Source organism: Rattus norvegicus, chromosome 6 (genome assembly GCF_036323735.1).
Source record: "Rattus norvegicus strain BN/NHsdMcwi chromosome 6, GRCr8, whole genome shotgun sequence".
Lineage (NCBI taxonomy): Eukaryota > Metazoa > Chordata > Mammalia > Rodentia > Muridae > Rattus > Rattus norvegicus.
This window is the reverse complement of record NC_086024.1, coordinates 112,118,712-112,141,703: the sequence shown is the minus strand read 5'-3', so window position 1 is coordinate 112,141,703 and position 22,992 is coordinate 112,118,712. Positions and strand designations below refer to the sequence as shown.

General features: G+C 46.5%; 1 protein-coding gene across 12 annotated transcripts in view; it reads right to left on the bottom strand.

Moving 5' to 3' along the window:
- Lrrc74a (leucine rich repeat containing 74A) overlaps positions 1-22,992 on the bottom strand; it is a 29,927-nt gene that overhangs the window by 5,449 nt on the left and 1,486 nt on the right. For 2 of the 12 annotated variants that reach the window (XM_039112313.2, NM_001037783.2), the window contains exons 2-10: positions 22,245-22,373; positions 18,494-18,666; positions 15,438-15,545; positions 14,536-14,632; positions 11,526-11,575; positions 10,991-11,072; positions 7,985-8,070; positions 7,199-7,393; positions 2,580-2,675 (exon numbers count right to left, since the gene is read on the bottom strand). In XM_039112313.2, the coding sequence (XP_038968241.1) occupies positions 2,580-2,675; positions 7,199-7,393; positions 7,985-8,070; positions 10,991-11,072; positions 11,526-11,575; positions 14,536-14,632; positions 15,438-15,545; positions 18,494-18,666; positions 22,245-22,373 (1,016 nt within the window). Of the gene's footprint in view, positions 1-2,579; positions 2,708-3,372; positions 3,547-7,198; positions 7,411-7,984; positions 8,071-8,509; positions 8,637-10,990; positions 11,073-11,525; positions 11,652-14,535; positions 14,633-15,437; positions 15,546-18,493; positions 18,667-22,244; positions 22,374-22,992 lie in introns of those variants that run through there. The other 10 variants (XM_039112316.2, XM_039112318.2, XM_039112319.2 and 7 more) reach the window with 10 other exon arrangements.

The following is a 22,992-nucleotide window of genomic DNA, read 5'->3' as shown; positions in this document are numbered from 1 at the left end:
TTCTTGTCACATGCAGTCAACTCAGCTTTCTCTGAGATGGTAACTGTAAGTGCCCACATTTGATGGATGTCGTCACTCAGAGCTGTTACCCAGGATCCCTGATGCTGGCCATCCAGCTATGGCCCACAGTGAACAAGAAACTACTCTTTTGGAAGAAGTCTTTTGGAAGAGGACCTGGAGAATGCGTGTGCTTTGGAAGAGCGATCCAGCGTGCTCTCTATCTGCTATGACCCTCGGTTTATTCAGAGATGATTCTGAATCCCTCTTGCCCTTCCAAAGGACTGAACTTATGTTTAAGGGCTGAAGGTTTTGCAGACTCTGGTCCCAGGAGCATCTACAAAGCTTGGATTCCAGGACCCATTTAGAATTATAGCACCATTGTTGACAAGAGCTTAGGACCTTCGTGCCCAGGGTGGCAGTGTGAGTAGTAGTGGGACCTTTCAGGGGGGAGCCAAGTGGAAGGAGACTGGGACACGGGGGTTGCCATCCTCATAGGAACAGGCATCGTACTCAGGGGACCTGTTAGTTCAAGGGTTGTCAGGCCAGGTGGTAGTGGCACATACCTTTAATCCCAGCTATTGGGAGGCAGAGGCAGGCAGAAGCAGGCAGATCTCTGAGTTTGAGGCCCATCTTGTCTACAGAGCAAGTTCCAAGATACCCAGTTCTATACAGAGAAACCCTGTCTCAACACACACACACACACACACACACACACACACACACACACACACACACGAGCGCGCGCGTGCACACACACACATCAAAAACCAAAACAAACTAAAAAATTAAAAAGCACATAACACCAAGTCTTGGCTTCCTGCCTCTCCATGCAGCATCCCTTCCTTCCCATATGCAAGACCATTATGATGTCATCTGCCATAGGGTAAGGTGATCAAGAGGGCCCTCACCAGAGCTGCTGCCATGCTACTGGGTCATTCAGCCTTTGGCAATGTGAACTAAACAAGAATCCTTTCTTTATAAAATACTGGTTCCAAACATTTCGTCACAGCATGAGAAAAGACACTAACTGGCTAACTCAGTCTACTGGCTGTGGCAGGCTTGTTTAACAGCAGTTAAGCCGTGGCTCATAGACCCCTGTATCATCTAAGGTGCCATCTAAGCCCTAAGAAATGCATTTCTACAGTTCTCTCAAGTGTACCAAGCCTGGGTTCATGCTTCCTACCTGCCCAGGTCAGGTGGGGAAATGATTATGAAATCTGATTGTGGCTGGGATGCTGGGGCAGTGTGGGTGGGGACCAAGAGTTTTGTATCCTGGTGTAGTTATAGCTATAGTATGAGTGTGGGTTTCTGAGGAGAAAGACTGGGGAGTAGGAGGAGCAGAGAGAGTTGGGTGAGGGAGCAATGGAACTGAAGAGTATCAGCGCCATCCAGAGGAGAGGCATTTAACTTTGGATATTCAAAGCGTCATGACTCAGATCACAGAAAGCATCAGGGTAATCTTACAAAACACCACTGAGAAACTTTAGGGAAAGAAAGGGATTCTCACATCACTACCTTCACTAGAGGAGGTGGCAGGGCCCTGGCTTACACCTAGGTGTTTCTAGTTTGCTAATGGGTCCTGGGCAAATGACCTAATGGCTCTGCTTCTGATTTCCTTGTAGGTAAAGTGGCAAACTCAGGAAAGTATGTGCTACTGACTGAGTTTGTGCTCTTGTCCTCATGATGGTAAGTTTTAAATGTCAACCTGCCACCGCCTGAGACTCGTTGGGGAAGAGAATCTGAAGGAGGGATTATTGGCTTGTTCAGGTTGGCTTGTAGGCATGGCTTAATTGATGTGGAGAGACCAGACCATTCCTTGATTTGGGAGTCTTGGCTATGTAAGAGGAGAGAGGGCCAGCCAAGCACCAAACATGCCCTCGGTCATTCCTCTCTGCTTTGACTGTGGGTGTGATGTGACCAACTGCTCCTGCTGGTGTGACTTCTCTGCTACACTGAACTGTGACCTGGAACAAACCTTTCTCTCCTCGCTTTTTGTCAGAGTAGTACATCCATCACAGCAACGGCAGCCAATAGAACACACCCAAGGGGGCTTGAAGTCCTTTTTGTTTTGTTTTTGAGACTGGGTCTCACTTGTCTGTCCTAGATCTCACTCTGTAGACCAAGCTGGCCTTGAACTCACAGAGATCCACCTGCCTCTTCCCCCAAAGGATTAGAGGCACACACCACTATGCTAAGCAGGTTCGAAGTCTTAGCCCTCATCTGGAAATTGGCTCTTTGCTAGAGATAATCAAGCCATTGGGGCGAAAAGATGTCATCTGGACAAAATGACATCATTGATTGGAATTACATCGTTGGGGTGAATGATGTCATTAGGGTGGGTCCTGACCTAATATGACAAAATCCTTACAAAAAAAGATAAAGGGCTTTTGTTGAGACTCAGTCCATTTATTACTGATTTGGGCAGTGTACACATTCTGTTCTGCAGTCACCCACCTCTCTTTTATAAGCCTTGGGTGCTTATATCTTGGGAAGGACACAACTGGTGGCACTGGTAGTACTGGCGACAGAATGGTAACTAGCCTGTGCCGGGTGCAAGTGACTGGGATTTGATCACTTACAGAAATGTCAAGGTCTTCCATCCTGGATTTGGGGTTCCTCTTGATCGCCAAGATAAGGGAATATGCCCCCTCCAAGCTCACAGGGTTCAGGAAAAGCTGCGGGAGAAGAGCACAGCAGGAGGAGGAGGCTGAGGTGGGGGCAGGAGAGGCTGTGTTAGCTTACAACTTCATGTTCTCTATCAAACCACCACCTCTATCTTCCTTGTAGACTCCTCCATCTATCCTGGTCATCTTTCTGACCATGCCCTACCATCTTTCCAACCAATACTCAGTACTCATTTATCTATTCATTTACATGTACTCTATAAATCCATCCCCCTCTCCATCTATCATCCACCCCATTCATCTACTCCTCGGCCTACCTCACCTTCCACCCATCTATCCCTGTACCCACTGATTAGTCTCTCACTATCTATCCACTCACCCACCCAACACCCATCAGCCTGTCTCTCATCATTCATCCCTGAAGTGGAGATTTCTGGATTTTTTTGAAAGTTAGTTATATCAAATGACTGGCAGATAGCAAAAAGGATGTTTTACAAAGGAGACATGAAACAATGTTTTTCGGAAGCAGACACAGGCAAAAGGATGTTTTGCTACAGCAAGCACGTGAAAGGAAGAGTAATGTTTAGAGAGAATATAAATATGACCCCACAGACAGTAGGAGCTCCAGCATTGATTTGCTTTGCTCTGTCTGCCTCACACTAATCTCTGCTGAGGACATGCATGTATTGGTTTGCCTTATATTGTGTCCTGAGCTTCTTTTGTGGTGACTTCATAGAGAGAAACTCACCAAAGAACTCGTGAGATTCCTGTGGCTTCTTGCCGCTTCCTCAGACTTAGGCCAATTTGTGAGCCTCACGGTTTCTTCTGGATTAAACTGTCCTTGCTGATTCATGTGTGGTGTCTGCTGAGTGGACTGAACTGTAGCTGCTGATTCATGTTTGGTATTTGCTAGTTGACTGGACTGAGAACAATGAAGGTTGGAATCGCCCCAAAGAACTATTTCTAAACAGGTCCACTTCTCCCATATCCTAATACCCTTTCTTTTCCACTACCTCTGGTAGGTGGTGGGCTGGAGGGGAGGTTGAACCCTTATTAAAATAGGTTGTGAAAAATGTATGCCTACATATCCATTCATCCATTCATCATCCATCCATTCATCTACCAATCCATCCACGCATTCATGCATCTAATCCATCCACCAATTCATCTATCCAACCTATCCATCCATCCGTCCATCTGCCCATCCATCCATCCATCCATCCATCCATCCATCTGTCCATCCGTCCACCCATCCATCTGTCTATTCATCCATCCATCCATGCATCTACCTGTCCATCTGTCTGTCCGTCCGTCCATCTGTCCATCCATCTATCCATTCGTCCATCCGTCCATCCATCTGTCCATCCATCCATTCGTCCATCCTTCCATACATCCATACATCATGCATCCATGTACCCACATATCCATCCATCCATCCATCTATCCAACCATCCATCCATCCATGTTCATCCATCCACCCACCTACCCATCTATCTACCCATGCATCCATGCATCCATTCATCTTACCTTACTATTCATCCATCCACCAACTTACTCATCAATCCATCTCACCCACCACCCACCCACCCCATTTATCCTCCAACAAACACTGAGGCCTGCTGTGTATTGGCCAGTGAGCTAAGCCCAGGCAGATCTGACAAGGGTCTGTCCTCAGATAATGCCACTCTAGTTAGAGGAGATTTGACGTCATTTACATCAAATATAGGATGACAGCAGTGACAGAGGGACATACTGTAGGAACCAAGAAAGGAAGGTCCAGCACAAGTGGGGGACCCTTGAGGGAAGTCTTGCTGGGATGTGGGGGAGGATTAATCATAGCTGAAGGGGGAGCAGGAGCAGAGCTGGGAAAAGATTCATCAAAGAAGAAAAAAGCAGAAGAGGATGAAGGTGGGAACAGCATGGGGTGTGTGTGATAGCATACGCTCTGTAAGCAGAATCAGAGGAGGCCCCCGAGCCAGGAAAGGTCATAACATGGCAGACCTTGTGGGCTTAGGTTATTATTGCAAGGGTGAGCCCCTGGAGCATAGATGGAAGTTAGGGAGAGGGAGCGAGTACCAGCCGGCCTTGACTCACTGGCTCTTTATACATCACCACAGAGGAACTGTTTCAAGGGCCCAACCTAATAACTCACCCCAGGCATTCAAGGGGGGAGCCCAGTGCACAGCAGCAGCATATGAATGGTGGCTGTTGCTACCGAAGGTCGGATGGTTGTATTAGGCAGGAAGCCACGTCCCAGTGAGCATTTACTGCAGGCCAGTTTCCCAGGCTCTGATGTTCTCCAACGAGGAAAACCCTGTGCTCCTGCAGCTTGGTGTGTGGCTTCTGTGGGGTTTATTTCCCAGGGAAATTTCTTAATTTCCAAAGACTGAGGGTTGAGGGGAATGGATGTGGGCAACAAACAGTAGGTATTTCCTGTGGGAATTTTCTATGTTTTTTTTTTTTCTTTTTTCTTTTTTTTTCGGGGCTGGGGATCGAACCCAGGACCTTGCGCTTCCTAGGCAAGTGCTCTACCACTGAGCCAAATCCCCAACCCCTCTATGTTTTTTCTTTCATTTAAAACATTAAAATATTTGTGTGTGTGTGTGTATGTGTGTGTTTGTGTGTTTTTACGTGTGTATGTATGTATGTGTGTATGTGTGTGTGTGTTTGTGTATATATGTGTATGTATGTATCTCTGTGCATGTATGTGTGTATTTGTGTATGTGTGTTTGCATGTCTATTTATGTATATGTATATTCATGCATGCATGTGTTTGTGTGTATTGTATGTAATGCACGTGCGTTTATGTGTGTTTGTATGTATATGTGTGTGTATGTTAGTGTATATATGTGTGTTTGTGCGTGCATGTATGTGTGTGTGTATTTGAGTATGTATGTGTGTATTTGAGTATGTTTGTGTGTATGTATGTAATGCATGTGTGTGTTTGTGTGTGCTTGTATGTATATGTGTGTATATGTTAGTGTATATATGTGTGTTTGTGCATGTATGTATGATGGATATAGGTGTCTGTATGTGTCTCTGTGTGTGTGTACATGTGTACATGTATGTCATGCTATGCATGCAGAGGTCAGAGGACAACTTGTAGGAGTTAGTTTTTCTCCTTCCAACTTGTGGTTCTAGGGATTGAACTCAGGTCGTTAGGCCTGGCAGTGAGTACCATTACCCACTAAGCCATCTTGCCAGCCTGACTTGGGATCATTTTTGTGCAACTGTTCTAGGTTTCACTGAACCTGGAGGCTGAGTTACTCATAGCCTGGATCCCCTCTCTGAACTGAGCAGTCCCCTTCCACTCCAGCTGGGACTTCTAGTTTTCATGGACCCTAGACATCCAGTTCAGTTCCATTGGCCATGTCCATACACACTCTGCCAGGATCTGGCATCGTCTTGTCTCCTTATCAGCTCCTCAGCATCAGGGCTCATATTCGGTTTTCTCCTATCCTTCTGTCTCCATCAGTAAGGATCCCAACACCTGTCATGCCTCCATTGTCCCCTTGGGGGATGGTGTTAGAACGGCCTTAGAAACCAGATACAAGTGGCCACTCTTTCCACAGTTAAGTGGTCTGAGTGAGTCACTTAACCTCTGCTTTCCCATTTGGAAAGTGGATCTGGCAGAGATAATTGGCTACACTGGGTAATGGCTGATGAATTAGCACATCATCTGATGTAGGGTGTGCCTTGAAAGAGCCCAAAGAGAGGACCCAGGAACAGACGTCCTCTCTCATCTGTTGTCTATCCAAAAGCCTGTGTTGTAAACAGTTTCCACAAAGTAACCTAACTCATAACAAAATATTCATCCATCCATCCATCCATCCATCCATCCATCCATCCATCCATCCACTTACTACAGATTCTCTGTGCGTCTAGCACCACTCTGGGCATGAGGGGTGTATGCTCATCATGGCCAATGATCACCCAACATCCTTGTCCTTAGGAAGACTTCACATTCAAATGAGAGTGTAGTTAGGAATCGCAGTGGGTTCTGCAGGGAGGGGAGTAGAGTGCTGGTAGCAGTGCCCTCATTCAGGGGGTTGCAGGTTGTCACGGACCATGTATGACACACTCTTCCACAGAGCAGGCACAAAAGCAGGTGCTGAGGAGGAGAGGAGGACTGGAGGCCAGGGAGAGCAAAGAAGAACAGGGGTGAGCTGAGGCTGCAGAGGACTAGACCGTAGTGCAAGAAACCACTGGGATCTAGGATTAGTATCCCCAAAGCATACTAGACAACCCCAAGAGAGACCTGGATGGCATGAGGGAAGACATGTTTGGAAGCACTCGTGTCACCAAAACGCTGAGGCAACCCTGAGTCTATAGTGCAAGCATGAACATGTGTGCACATAGAAGTCCTGGGCGGCTGATGATTCTACCCAGCAGCATCCAGCCCAGTTCTATCACCCTGTTTCCCCTCAACACAGATGGACAGATGGATCACATACATACAGATACACATACACATTCATGGGCACACAAATATATATATATTCTATGGGATGCATAGGCAGATATATATGACATACAGACACAGACATAGGACAGCGCCAGCTCGGTGAGCCTACCTTCAGCACTTGGAGACACTCATTATTTTCTAGGCCCTTGCTGATCCTGGAGGCCCCCTCATTGGTGATGCCATTTCTACTGACATCCACGTAGACCAGACAGCTGTTGAGCTTGAGGGTATCTCCCAGGGCCAAGGCACCATCATTCCCAAAGCCATTCATGGATACGTCCAGTTTCTTCAGGGTCACATTAGTCTCCAGGGGAGGGGAGCAACAGTAGCATCAAGATAGAGTGAGACTTACCTAGAAAAATACCCGGACTACCAGCCCAGCCCCAACCTTGACCCCCATCCTAACCCTCATCTCCATCCCTACCATAACCCCACCCTTATCATCACCCTCCACAACTCTTACCTTAACCCAGCCCAGCCCAGCCTAACCTTCACTCTTACCTTCGCCCTCCTCCTCCTCCTCCTCCTCCTCCTCCTCCTGCTCCTCCTCCTCCTCCTCCTCCTCCTCTAACCCACAGCTCAGTGAATTTCTACAGAGACAGATCTGTGAGGTCATTATTGTCCTCTCCAGCCAGGGCTCATTCTCAAGTTCTCTTGAGATTCATTTCCTTTGGAATCTCATCTCCCTGCTCTTTAGCTAAACTGTCCTCTAAGATAGTCCCTAATGGCGGCACTCAGTCCTCAGTAGGGAGGATTTACGAAATAGCAGTGCACATCCGGGAATCATGGAAGGAAGCCCAACAACTCAGAAGCCCCTTGCTGGGTGCTCTGTAGACCTGAATCCATGGTGATCACAAGAAAGCCACTTTTTAGCATGCCTCTCAGTGTGTCTTACCCGGAGACCATTACACAGGGCCACAGCTCCACGAACATTGAAATGATTCCAGCTCAGGTTCAGTGACTGGAGCCCTACGTTGAGGGCTGGGAAGGACAGTGAGTCAGATCAGCATCCCCACCTCCCTGAGACCCAGCCTCAGACCCACAGCATTGGAGATGGGTGTGCAAGCTAGAACCCCCCCCCTCAGCTGACAGCTTAAGAAAAATTTATTTTAAAAACAGAGTCTCACTATGTAGCCCTGGCTGGCCTGGAACTCACAGAGGTCCATCTGTGCCTTCCAAGTGCTGGAATTTAAGTCAGACGCCACCACGCGCGGCCAAGTGATAAGTTTCAGCTAGTTACTTAGGTACACGACTGAATGACGATCTCTAATTTCGGGAAAGATGCCATGGTACAGAGGGTACGTGGCGTGATCTACCTGGTAAATACTAAGTGAGCGCGGATGGTCTCCCATGAAGAGGTGTGTACTCTGAGATGCTACCTAAGAGAACAACACAGAATGTGGCAGGACTCAGTTCTTACCCTGATGTCACAAACGCAGTGAAGTGTCCTAAGTGTCCATCTGCTTGCCCGGCATGCATGAGGCCTTGGGTTTGATCCTCAGTGCCACATAAACTGGGCATGGTGGTGAATGGTTGTAATTTTAGCCCTTAGGAGGCAGAGTCAGGAGAATCAGGAATACAAGTTTATCCTCAGATGTATGACAAGTTTGTTTCAGAGAATGAGAGAGAGAGAGAGAGAGAGAGAGAGAGAGAGAGAGAGAGAGAGAGAGAGAAGCAGTCAGGCAGACAGACAGACAGACTTGTGTACGCAGTTATCTAAAGATGGATAGGAGTTGGAGGTTTGTACAGCGAACACACTTTGTAAACTTATTTGTGTTTTAGAAAGAGTCTCAGCATATAGCGATTGCTGGCCTAATGCTGGCTATGTCATTGTGATGGTCTTCTTGCCTCCTCCCCCTGAGTGTTGGGAATACAGATGTGCACCACCTTGCCCAGTTCACACATGAAATGGTTGTAAGCCACCATGTGAATTCAGGGATTTCAGTTTGGGTCTTCAGCAAAAGCAAGTGTTTTTAACCACTGAGCCTGCTCTCCAGCCCCAACTGCATTTTCTAGTCTTCCAAGTAGGTGGGACTATAGGCCCATACCTCCATACCTAGAGATCTAAAAAAATAAAAATAAAAAATCAGGACTTTTTTTTTTGACAGACTCTGTAACCTCTAAACTGGTTTGGAACTCACTGGTTAGATCAAGCCTTAGCCCCTCGAGTCTCCTCTTGGATCTTGCCACTGCCCTGTGCTAGTCATGGTAGTGCATGCCTTTTAAACTCCTGAACTCGAGAGGTGGAAGCAGGGAGATTAGGAGTTTGAGGGGAAATCTTGTCTCAACAGACAAATGACAGCACTCCAAATTAAAACGATAGAGCTGGCACCACAGCTCCCAGTACTTGAGAGGCAGAGGTAGAGACATGGCGGTCTCTATAAGTTCGAGGACAGCCTGTCTACAGAGCAAGTTTCAGGACAGCCAGGGCTACACAGACAGACACTATCTCTCAAAAAAGCAAAATCAAATCAAAGTATTTACCAAAAAAAATATTTTATCATGGGCTGGAGAGATGGCTCAGCGGTTAAGAGCACTGACTGCTCTTCCAGAGGTCCTGAGCTCAATTCCCAGCAACCACATGGTGGCTCACAACCATCTGTAATGGGATCTGATGCCCTCTTCTGGTGCGTCTGAAGAGAGCTACAGTGTACTCATATATAATAAATAAATAAATCTTTAAAAAATTCTTTTATCACATGTATATTTTAAACATATTTCTATAAAACATGTGAATTATTTAGGCACAGTTCATGTTACCAGTGTGAAATGTAGTAACCCCAATCTACCCAATGGCAGCTGGCAGCTTTTTTCTTTTTAGAGGCCTTTTATTTTTTTATGAATATAATTTAAAAATTTTTATTACCATTCATTTTTGTTTTATTTGTGAATGTTTTGTGTGTGTGTGTGTGTGTGTGTGTGTGTGTGTGTGTGTGTGTGTGTACCACACGCATGCTTGGTGACTGTAGAGGTCAGGAGAGAGCATCAGATGTCCTAGAACTGGAGTTACAGTTGTGAACCACCTTGTGGGGGCTGGGAATCCAATTCTGCAAGAGCAACAAGTGCTTTTAACTGCTGAGCCTTCTCTCCAGCCCTAAGATTTATTCTATCCTATTTGTGTGTGTGTATGTGTGTGTGTGTGTGTGTGTGTGTGTGTGTGTGCTGTGTGTGTGTGGCTGATCAAGGAGGCCAGAAGAGAGTGTTGATCCTCAGAAGTTGGCGTCACAGGGGGTTACTTGTGACTCTGGTCCTCAAGCACTCAGCTGCTGAACCATCTCTCCAGCCCTCATGCAAACCGCTCTCTGTATGACCTGCTAACCCCTGGCAAGTTTTGTGTCTCACATCCAGATGGTTGTTTGACTTTATTACTTTGAGCATGACTTGTACCTCTTTTATGATTGGGACATTCAGGACACATACACCTAGGGCCCAAACACTTGGAAGGTGGGAGGACCTTAAGTGCAAGGTTAGTCTGGGTTACAGTAACAGTGAGACACAGTTTCAAAAACAAAAAACCCAAAACCCAAACCCAAAACCCCTCCCCAAAAAACCAAAACACAAAAACAAACCAACAAATGAAAAAACAAAACCTCAACACCAACAGCAGCAACAAAAACCAAACCAAAAACAGAACCAACAAAACAAACCCCACAGAGGAAACATTCAAGGCTGAGTGAAAAACGAGGGGAAAGGAGCCATGGCAGCTGTGTGTAATGCCAGTCCCAGAGGATCCAACACTGTCACACAGGCATACACAAAGGCAAAACACCCATACATATAAAATATTAGTAAATAAATTAATTAAAAGAGAAATCCAGCCCTATGTGGTCCCCGTCCCAGTCCCTCGGCCCAGCTCCTTCCTGTCTCCCTGACTAGTCTTCTTCCCTCCACAGGGACATACCCAGCATCTGTCCCAGGTACTCCCCTGCAGTGTCAGAGAACTCGTTGTGGCTGAGATTCAGTGACCTGATTCGGTAATTGGACTGGAGGGACAAATTGTAGAAAGACAGGTTAATTTCATCTACTTATTTATTTAACTTGAGACAGCATATATCCCTGTGTATGTAGTACAGGCTGGCTTTGAACTCGCCATCCTTCTGCTTTCAGCCTCCTTAGTTCTGGGATTCCAAACACGGGCCATCATGTCCAAGCAAGAGGTTGACCTCAAGTCTTTCAGTTAAACCTTGGGGCAGAATTCTAGAACCTAAAACTGAGTGGGCTAGGGTTCTTAGCAAATAATTTCCTATACAGTTTTTTAATTTTAACCGTTAATGGTTTCTGGGAGAATTATCGCTACCTAGAAAGCTCTATGACTTGCTGAAGCTTTTGCAGAGATCAAACACACATTAGTTTCCCCGACCAACATTAGTGACGTTTGTCCAGAGCATCCCCAGGTCACCCAGAGTTCCGAAGGGACATCCCCACTTGCTCCTTACCGACAAGGCTTGGCATAAAAGTAAGGCACATTCTTCCTTGAATTTGTTTCCTGTAGTGAGGGTGCTTCATTAGCAGTGAACTCCAGAGCACGCTCTCTTGTCCCCCATATCTGCCAGGCCCTTTCCCTTTGATGGAAAACACAGACACACAGACACACAGACACAGACACACGCATACACTGAAGTACTTAAAACGAATAGGTAGACATGAGGAATAGGGGGAGACTTGTTCATCTCCTTTCTCCTATCTGACATCAAACATGAAGTCTTTAGTGTATTAAGAATGCCTAAAATAGGGTTGGGGATTTAGCTCAGTGGTAGAGTGCTTGCCTAGCATGCACAAGTCCCTGGGTTCGGTCCCCAGCTCCAGGGGAAAAAAAAAAAAAGAATGCCTAAAGTTTAGACTGGAGAGATGGCTCAGTGGTTAAGGGCGCTGGCTGTTCTTTCATAAGAGCCAGGTTGGTTTCCGAGCATGGCAGCTCATAGCCATCTGTGACCCTAGTTCCAGGGGCCTTTAATGCCCTCTTCTGACTTTCATGGAACCAGGCACACAAGTGGTGTACAGACATACACAGGCCCACACACAAAAGTTTAAAAAAAATAAATGAAAACCTGAAAAACCTGAAGGCCTAACAATCATATAGGAGCCCCATCTGACAACTGACATTTCAGAGGAGAAGAAATACAGGAAGCAACAGACATCTGAAAAACATCAATGTGAACTACCAAGTGATCAGTGCATCTCAATATCTGAGCTGGTGTTGTAAGGCGCTTTAGATTGTAATTCACTCAGTCCTCAGAAGCACTGTCTGCCCTGAAGTATGTAGTAGCTGTTCATGGGTTATGCTGAGAAGAATGAGGTCGACTGAACGAAAGGGTAGATACCCGACTCGGACTTTAATGCCTACCCATTTGACTATGTGGTCCACAAATATCTTGGTTAATCCTCTTCTAGAAGAGTAGGGCGATAGTTCAGGCTAGAATTGTAACCTGCTCTAGGCTTCTTAAGGAGACAAGCAGAAACTGAGCTTCACAAAGGTGGATACGTCACTTGTCACACCGTAGGGTGTCCATCCAGATTTACCAGCATGTGCTCCAACAGATGCGCATGCAAGAGAGTCCTTTGAAACATTAACAGAGAGCTTGAAAAGCGGACAGGAACTGAGATTGTCCCTTCAGTACTGACATGCTAACAAGACATGCTGTCTCTCTACAACATGAAGTACCATTCAAAGAATGAGAGCAGATTATGTGTTCTGTCGCTGGGAAAATGCATTGAGACAGAAACAAGTGAAACTCAAAAGGAATACCGGACACACGATAGAATTTGTATTAAGAATAAGCATCTTATTTTTTTTCTGGATAATTTTAAGATATGGATGTTTCAAAATACTTCTCTGTATCTTAAAAGTTTTTTTTCATGTGTTCTGCTAATCTTTTTTTTCCCCTCCATCTTTAAAAGTTTTTTTTTCATTGACAAATTCAGATGTGGATTTCTTTTATGAATTTTATTTTGTTATTTTGTGTGTGAGAGAGATTATGCATGCACGTATGTATGTGTGTGCAGGTGTGTGCATGAAATGTGTATGTATGTATGTGTGTACGTATATGTGTACGTGTGTGTGCATATGTGTGTATGTGTGCGTGCATGAAATGTGTGTGTGTGTGTGTGTGTGTGTGTGTGTGTGTGTGTGTGTGTGTGTGCACCTACCTACCTATTCAGTGTTTGGAGGTCTTTATCATTCCATACCTATCTTTTGAGATATGATCTCTCACAGAACCTCAGAGTCAACCATTTTGGCTAAGCTGGCTGAAGAGATTCCTGGATCTGTGTATCTCTTCCCTTCCCTCTGGAGTTATAGATGAACACACCCTACCTGTATCTGGATTTCTCATGGGGCCTGGGGTCTGACCTCAGGTCCTCATGCTTTGTGAGCAGGTACTTGGGGATTTTTCTTCCATAAGGTCACGATATTTTATCACAGCAACAGAAAAGTAAGTGATACAAACTGCAAGTGTCTACTTGTTTGTTTGTTTTTGAGACAGGGTTGCTCTGTGTAGCCCCGGCTATACTAGAACTCACTCTGTAGACCAGGCTGGCCTCAAACTTGGAGATCCACCTGCCTCTGCCTCCCCAGTGCTGGGATTAAAGGCTGTCCCGCCACCACTTGGCGCAAATTCTACTTTTAAAATTTTTCCTTGTCAGCTTTGGAATTTTGCAGGACTCCTGGATTGGGAGTTATCTAGGAGAGTCCCAAGTCAACTGGGTAAAGACCTGTCCTCCAAAGAGGTCCTATTGTTCGGCACAGGGCCACTCTTTAGAATCCTTTCTTGGCATAGAAGTTCCAGAGCCCTGCAGATAGCATAGATCTGCAAACCCAAGTGAGGAAGTGAGGGTGTGACTGGTATTGGAATATCCAAGTGACCCCGCTAGCCCAACAACAGATAGGTTATCACTCATTTCAGAGTCCACGTGCAATAATCAAGTAGTTGGTGAATGTTAAGACAACTGGAGAAACAGGATGGAGAGTAATAGTGGTAGGGCAATGCTATCGCAATAGGGACCAGAGAAGTCCCTTTAAAGGAAGATATGAGCCAGGTGGTGGCAGCACATGCCTTTACCCCCAGCACTCAGGAAGCAGAGGCAGAGGATCTCTAGTTCGAGGACAGCCAGGGCTCTGTAGAGAGACCCTGTCTCGAAAATCAAGAAAACAAAAGACGTCATGAGAACGAAACATGAACATCGTGAGAAAGGAAGGCATATAAGCCAGGCAGACCCTGGAACGTGGAGGTGCCCAAGACCAGTTAGAGTGCTGCAGAGAGGCTTGCTAAAGAGAACAGGAAGTTGGTGTGGCCCTACGAGGGGAAGGCTGGCTGGTTCAGCCAGGGAAAGATGCAGTGCCCTGTTCTCAGACCAAAAGAAGTTGGCCTAGCACATCTGTACCCTAGGAGTTTCCTCTGTTCTCTCCTTTGATTCTCAGTGTCCTCTCCTCCCTATCCATGGGCTCACCTGAGAGTTTCAGTTTCCAGAGCGATGAGTTATTCTCCTGGAGGAAGTCCGAGATGATCCTGGCTCCTTCCAAACCAAGGTTATTGTCAGACACATTCTGAGAGGTAAGAACACATGTGCAGGGGGCTGGGGATTTAGCTCAGTGGTAGACCGCTTACCTAGGAAGCGCAAGGCCCTGGGTTCGGTCCCCAGCTCCGAAAAAAAGAACCAAAAAAAAAAAAAAAAAAAAAAAAGAACACATGTGCACACACATGTGCACGCAGGGAAGACTCGCACAGAGGGGCTCTCAGCACCAAGCAGGGCTGGTCAGGGGGATGATGGGGAGAGTGGGATTGGTGTGAAAGGCTTAAGACTAAGGTAATGCAAAGGACAGAGAAAAGAGAAGGCAAGAAAGCGTGTTCCCAATATGGCTTCTCTAGCGTCTCACAATATCTCATCTTTTCTCCTCCAATACTGTTGTTACTCACACCCTACTCCCTCAGTTTAGCCCTGGTACTTCAGGTTGGTTGTTTAGAAACTTAAGGCAGATTCATTTGGAGAATCTGAAAACGAGACATCTCGCCAGGTCCTTTCTAGAGAAGGAAGCTCACTTCCGTTAGCTCGGGTAAATCATTCCTTGTGGGGACTTGTACAGCTGGAAATAGCCCTTCAGCTTTTCTCACAGCCACAGGGTACAGTGCCTTAAGCCAGCCTCGGAAGCATGGCCCTCCTCTGAGAAGTTGTGTCTTGAGAGGAGGACCCCACAGACTGGTTAGAGATCACCCAAAGCTGACCTGGGCGTGGGGGTTGGGTTTCTGGCTTGGCTTGAGTGGTTCTGAGTCCCCAGGTGTGCCAGGAGGAGCTGGAGGAGGAGGAGGAGGAAGAGGAAGAGGAGGAGGAAGAAGAGGAGGAGGGCACCCTACTAGCTCCTGTAGGTAGTAGTTCTCATGCAGCATCTCCATCAGACTCAGGATGCCCTCCTCCTGGATGGAGTTGTCTTCCAGCTCCAGTTTGAGGACCGTGGTGTTGGACTTGGACCATCACAATGGAAGAGGCAGAAAGACAAGGAAGTGGTTAGAGGCTAAGTTGGTTCTCTGCCACCTCTGCTTGAATCTGACTTCCCAGCCATGCAAGAGGGTGCTGTATTAGAGGCCCGGTCCCCAGTGTGGCAATGTGTAAGAGTTAGTGAGACCATGGTGTCTGTAAGAGATGGCTCTGTAGATAATGTGCTTGCCAGGCAAGCAGAAGACCTGAGTTCAGATCCTCCCCATCAACCTTACGGCAGCTCCAAGGGGATGTAACTCCTCAGCTCTCTGCAGGCAGATGTACCCACATGCTCCTTGCCCTTCCATACACATATAATTAAAAAGAAAAATAAATCTGTAGTAAGGAAGTGGAGCCCAGTTCTGGTAGTGACCAGCTCTTCCTGTGCATGCCTCATCTGGCCTTCCTGTCTCGTTTTGTTCCGTTTCTTCCTCTCAAGTTCATTCCCTTCATCAGGGATGCTGTGAGGTCATCGTGAGAGGAGAGCTGGTGCCAGCCTTTGAACCTAGTTAGGTAAATAATTTCTCTCTCTCTCTCTCTCTCTCTCTCCCTTCTTTCTCTTCTTTTCTTTCTTTCTCTTTTCTCTCTCTCTTCTTTCTTTCTCTTCTCTCTCTCTTCTTTTTCTTTCTTTTCTCTTTCTTTCTCTCTCTCTCTCTCTCTCTCTCTTTCTCTCTCTTTCTTTCTTTCTTTCTTTCCTTTCTTTTTAGACAGGGTTTCTCCGTATATCTCTGACTGTCCTGGAACTTGTTTTGTTGACCCTGCTGGCCTTGAACTCACAGAGATCACCTGCCTCTGCCCCCTGAGTGCTGGCATTTAAGATATGAGCTACCATCACCCAGCTAAATCAATCTCTCTCTCTCTCTCTCTCTCTCTCTCTCTCTCTCTCTCTCTCTCTCTCTCAATGAAGTCACCAGCCTCAGATATTATAGTAATGGGTAAGGAGTAATGGAAAGGGCATGGAGATGTCGACTAGGAATCTGAAGGAGTTCAGAGGGTGAGGGGGGCAGTGCAAAGGGTGTGCCTTCCTTTAAACTCCGCCAGAGTGGGTTTCTGTCGGTCACAGTAGCTTTTGGCAGTGGGTCTGCTCCCACAATGAACCAGGACAGTGCGTTGCAAAGCCTTGAAAACCATCACTTGTTTTGCAGCGTGACAGACATCAAAGCCCAGAGTTACCTCCCTTCCCCATCACCCTCTTTAGACTCCATCGCTGAACCAGCTAACTCCACCCTCTTGACACCTGTCTCATGGGTCAGACCAGCAGTTCCCACTGCCCTACAATTTGTTCCTGTTGAACTCCTGACTTATTTCTCTTTTCAGATCATTTAAAAACAGAATGTTGTAAGGATTCTCAGTCTCTTTTGTTTCGTTTTTTTGCTCTCTCTATGGACAGTTGAGGTATTACTGATTTTTATCTTAAGGCAGGGTCTCATATAGACCCAGGCTTGCCTGGGACTCACTATTAGGCCAGATTGACCTTTAAGTCCCGATCCCTCCACTTCTGCCTGCCAAGTGCTTGGACTACTGATATATGCCACCATCCCAGCACAATGTCACCATATACAGTGTCACTACTAATTTTAAAAAAGTGTTTGTGTGTGTGTTTTCCGTGGTAGTTGGGGGGACAGGCAGGGTTTTGAGACAGGGTCTCTCTGGGTAGCACTGGCTGTCTTGGAACTTGCTCTATAAACCAGGCTGGCCTGGAACTCACAGAGATCCACCTGCCACTACTTCCTGAGTGCTGGGACTAAAGGCATTCACCATCACTGCCCGGTGTGTGTGCCTATGTATGTGTTTGTATGCATGTGTGTGGACGTACCTGTTGTACACGTGGTCCTGTGTGCACAACGTGAGGAAGCCAGAGGTTGACATCAAGATATTTTACTCTATTGCTTACCCCCAACCCCCTTTGAGAGAGAGGTTCATTGGCTTGGCACTTACTATGGAGACCAGTCTGGTCTCAAACTCATGGAGAGCTGTCTGTCAGCCTCTGCCTTCCAAGTGCTGAGATTAAAGGCTTTAGCTACCGTGCAAAGCTGCCACTGTATTCCTGACAGTCTCTCACAGAATCCAGAGCTCATGGTTGACTAGACTTGCAGGGCACACAGTGAGATTCGGGGATCTGCAGGTCCCTGTCCCATCTGGGCCATGGTTACAGAGAGATACCATGAAGCCTGGCTTTTAGGGATCTGACCTGCATGTCTTGTGTGTGTGTGTGTGTGTGTGTGTGTGTGTGTGTGTGTGTGTGTGTGACTCTACAAACTGAGCCATCTCTCTTACTGGATGTTAAATGTCCCTGCCTAAGAGCATCTGCCTTTTACTTTTCTGGGCTTCTCTGAAGTCTTCTCTTCACCCTCTTAAGTGAACAGTCATGAAGGCAGTGATGTGCAGTTGTCAAAGTCTCTGCGACGTAGCCAGTTTTATATAATCAAGTATAGAAATCTGTGATGAGGTCAAGGTCAGGTCCTTGTTTGTTCATGGCAAGTCAGGATTATCTCCTGAGAGATAATCATGGAGAGATTATCCCATGAGAAAAATTCAATTTACTCTGCAATAGGATGTCTAACTATGTGAGTGTGAAAGGCAGACATTGAATGAAGTGGCTCAGTAGTGGCTCTATGTATGGCCAAAGTCAGCTTTGGAATGGAGACCCCAGCCTACATTTTGTAACTGTAGTAACTCTTGGGCCTGGTTCTAGCCCATACATTTTTCTAGGACCCACAGACTGATGACTTGCTTCCCAACTAGGAAAGGTCTTTGAACTACAGCCTCTTCTATGAGCTCACAGGGAAAATGACTAAAACGACCGATGGCTAAGAAAGGTCCAGGGTAGGTTGCTTTTTAGACACCAAAGAGGGTTCCTTCTGGATCTCAAACCAGCCACCCTGTTAATCGCCTTCTGTCAGGTTTGATGTGTTCCACTACCCAGCATGCTCACCACCAGAGTTATAGCAATGGCTTTGATACCCATGGGGCCCAGACCATGGTGGTTGAGGTTCATGCAGGACTCCTCCATGTTCCGGATGAAGTAGGAGACAGGGACCACACCCACCAGTTTGCAGGCCTCCAAGTACAGCTCCTTCTGTCCGATGCTGAAGAATTTCTCTGTGTCTACATAGAAAATCAGAAAGAAATCAGGTTTCTCTTCTAGTCTGCCTTAGCTCCACTCTAGCCCCAGGGGAATGCTCTTCTGCCTGGACTTTCCTCTGCCTGAGGTCTGGGCTTGAGGTTATGTGCTCTAGAACACTCAGCTGTGGGTGATGACGTATATACAGGAGTGTGACCAAGTGTTGGGATCACCAGAAACTGGCCCCAGTAAAAGGTTTCCGAAGGTGTGATGTTCACAAGTTAACTTACGATCACACATGTGATGCATCCAGAGTGTTTCTGCTGTGCTTGAGGCAACAATGAAGGGCAAAGGAGGAGGCCCAGAACTGTTGACTTTTGATGGCTGAAGGAGTCTATATTTCAATTTTAGTTTCATTAGCATAGTTTTTTTGTTTTTGCTTTTGTTTTTGTTTTTCAAGATAGACTTTCCCTGTGTAACTCAGGCTATCCTGGAACTTGCTCTGTAGACCAGGCTGACTTTGAATTTAGAGATCCACCTGCCTCTGCCTCCCAAGTTCTGGGATTAAAGGCATGTGCCACTACCATCCAGGTTAGCACAGTTTTTCTGTTTTGGTTTTTTTTGTTTGTTTGTTTTACTATTACTATCTAATTTATGTGTATAGGTGTTTTGTCTGCATGTATATCTGTGCACTGCATGTGTACTGGTGTCCATAGGGACCAACAGAAGCTGTTGGACTCCCTTGTATTAGAGCTTCAGATGGCTATAAGCCACCATGTTGGTGCTAGGAACTGAACCTGGATCCCCAGGAAGAACAATCAGCACTCTTAGCCACTGAACCATTTCTTTAGCCCCAGCTAGGACTGTTAGAACATAAGCCATGGTTGGCAGTACAGCTCAGCCTTAGGGCGGGGTCATGGCTAGGAGAGGCCTTGACTTGGTCCCCCAGCAGCACAAAAAAGTATGAGCCACAAACAGAGCTTTGCCAAAGATTTAGGGAAATCTTACACAGAAAGCTAGTTTTTTTTGTTTTGTCTTTTGTTTTTGGGGTTTTTTTTGTTTGTTTTTTTAGAGAAACACTTGCATCCCTCCCTTCCTTTGGCCATCAGATTATTTAAACAATGAACCCCATGGAATTAGTTTCTCCAGGAGTCTCATGCAAGGATCAGGAAAAGGTTGAAGCTGGAGCCAACCGGAATAGAAGCTTGTATCCTGGAAAGAGGTCACAGAGTTCTGACAAGTAGACCACCTTGGAGGAGAGAGCAGCAGAGACACTGATGGACCACACCTGACCTTGGATTGCCCAGCTGTGCATACCCCATGCTCTCTGTTTAAACCCAAACCTTAGGCCAGGATCCTAAAAATGGACTCGGCAAGGGTGGGCCACTAGACTTCTTTATGTACTCTTCATCATAATGTAGTCAGATTGAATAGATCTCCCTTTTTCTGCTTTTCACTATTAATTGTGTCTTTAGTTGACCTATTGAGGATGGGTGGCTGAACCCAGTTGTTAAGGTTATCAGGGCCGGGGCCATCAACGACCAAGGTTCTGACCCTAAAAACTCTGGTCACAGTCTCAAGACAACCAATTAGCCCAAGGCATAAAATAGGAAACCATTTGAGAAAAAATAAGCTTGCACCATAGTGGGCTTTCCTATCATGGTGGATTTCCCACTTTTGGTTCTACTTCCCCAGTGACAAATGGAGACACAGATTGCACACAGCTGGTCCCTACTAACGGAAGGAGAGCCCCATCTCTCTATTGCAAGCCCTTGGGCTCCTTGATCCTTAGATGTCAGTCCAGCCTGGCCCGTGGTCAGTGGGCATTGAGCCCTCCCGGATGATAGGGAGTAAGATGAAACCAGGAACCTCAGCGGGAACATCCAGTGTTGCTCTTTGTCACCTTACAATTAGGTAAAATGAGGTGTTGAAAGCAAAATTAGTAACAGCCTCCAAGTGCAGAAGAAGCAAGAAAGGATTTCTCGGGAGTAGTTAGTTAGGGGTTCTATTGCTGTGAAGAGACACTATGACCACAGAAATCCTTATAAAGGCAAACATTTAATTGGGCCTGTCTTACATTTCAGAGGTTTAGTGCATTATCTTTGCGGTGGGAAGCACGGCAGCACACAGGCAGACATGGTGCTGGAGAAGGAGTTGAGAATTCTGCATCCAAATCAGCAGGCAGCAGGAGGAGACTGAGAAGCAACTGGGCCTGGTGTGAGCATCTGAGATCTCAAAGCCCAAACCCAGTGACACACCTACTCCAACAAGGCCACACCTCCTAACAGTCCGACTCCTTATCGGCCTATGGGGGTCATTTTTATTCAAACCACCACAAGTGGGGAGGAAGTCTGAGTAGAAGAGTGAATTTGCGTGTTGACTGGTGGGAAGGTTTTATAAGCTGATAAGGTTTTATAAGCTTTATAAGGTTCGCATTGCCCCACCTCCCATTCCTGTGACCTGGGAACCACCCGAGTTTAAGAGCACACAGGAGGAGGGGGTTAATCATTCATAGAAGTGATCTCAGCACTTGGGGATGGGGGAAATAAAGAATTCAAGGTCACCGTTGGCAGGGTAATGAGTTCAAGGCCACCCTGGACTACATGGAACCCTCTCTCAATAAAACAGAACTAACAAAAGAACGGTGACTTGGGCTAGCCTAAGCTTGCAAAGCTGGAGGCTGTTCTCATCCAGTGGGACCAGCATCATTCTCCCTTCCTCCACGGATGCTCACCAATGATCTTTTTGGCATCTCTCACCTCAGGGATATTAAGGAGAAGGGGATGCTGAAGGTGTTTGTAAGAACAGAGAGTGTCTGCTTAAGATCCATCAGCTAGGGTGACCAGGAATGCTTGATTCGTTGAGAGGAAACTTGGAACTCCAAAGCAGGAGAAATAAGAACTCTCAGGTAACCAGAGAGTCACTGGATTGGGGTTACAGAGACACTCTAGGGCATAGCATGAAAGACTGAATGCCAAAAACAGGTCAAACATGGCATCAGCTTATGTAGTCCTGGCCAGCTCTTGGTGGCTTTGGGTGACTCTTGCGACCTTCAAGCCTCTGTTCCCATTCTAGAAAAGATATAATAAAGTCTGCCTTCTGGGACTATGGAAATCATGTAAGAGTTATGTGGGGCAGCGTGAGGTAGTGCTGAAGAGGTAGCTCAGAGGTTAAAAGCACATACTACTCTTCCAGAGGACCTGAATTTAATTGCCAGAACCTATGTGAAGAGGCTTGAAATCTCCTGTAACTCTAGTTTCAGGTGGGGATCTGATGCCTCTGGCTTCCTAAAGCATCTGAACTCTTGGATACACACACACACACACACACACACACACACACACACACACACACACACTTTAAAAGAGAGAGATTTATTTAAAGGTCAGAAACTTTTGCACGTTGGTTTAGATCTTAACAACAGCCTGATGTGGATCTGACTCGGAAGATCCCTTGTCTGCTGTCCCCAGCCAGCCAGGAGGACAAGGTGGTCTAGAACCTAGCACAGCCTTCTCACTACAATCTTCTGGCAGGACAGATAGGAATACTCTGGTGGAACCCAATCTCCCCAATTTTTGAGGAAGCTGGTTTGCCACCCACCTTTCCTCAGATGTCACCTCACCTTCAATTTCCAGGTCTGTCTCCGAATCCTCCCTGGTAGGTTTCTCTTTCTCAACACTTGGAGCGGCTTCAGCCTCACAGTAGAGGGTGTCTTCGCTGCTCTGAGGTGCCAAGGCAGCTTCAGTTTCATCTAGGGGCAAAAACCATATCCCATTCTGGGAATTAAACCTGCAATCTAGTAAGTGACACCTACCACTGACTCCGTTAGTCTCTGCCTCTCTCTTCAGCCTTCCATGTCTTGTCTGCAGCCTTTGTCCCATAGCCTCACATAAACAGTCCTGCCAGGGAAACCCCTTTCTCTACGACCTCCTTATGGCTGAATTGGAGTCCTTGTGTCCTCTATCAACTGGCTGCTCCATCCAGGCCCCTTCCCTGATCTGCCCGATTTTGGTGGGGTCCTTGCCCACACTTCTCCCTCAGCATTTGCATGGTAGGATTTTGGCATCTACTGTTGAGCCCGTTACTCTTTCTGACGGAAAGGATATGTCCTAAAGTCTGGACTTATGGTCACACACCATGCTGCCGAGAGGTAGGTGAAGGGTAGAACAGGTCAGAACCGGGATCAGATGCAAAGGAAAAACAGACAGAGATGTGTTCCAGAGAGCAAGAGAGATGATCACATCTCTAGGAAGTTGGCTTACTTAGCTTCTCTTCCTTCAAGTCCAGAACTGTCCCCGGGACTGTGAAGGGGAGGCTTGAAGATGTCTCCTGACCTCAAGTTCACTGCTATGATTAAGCATTCTCGTCTT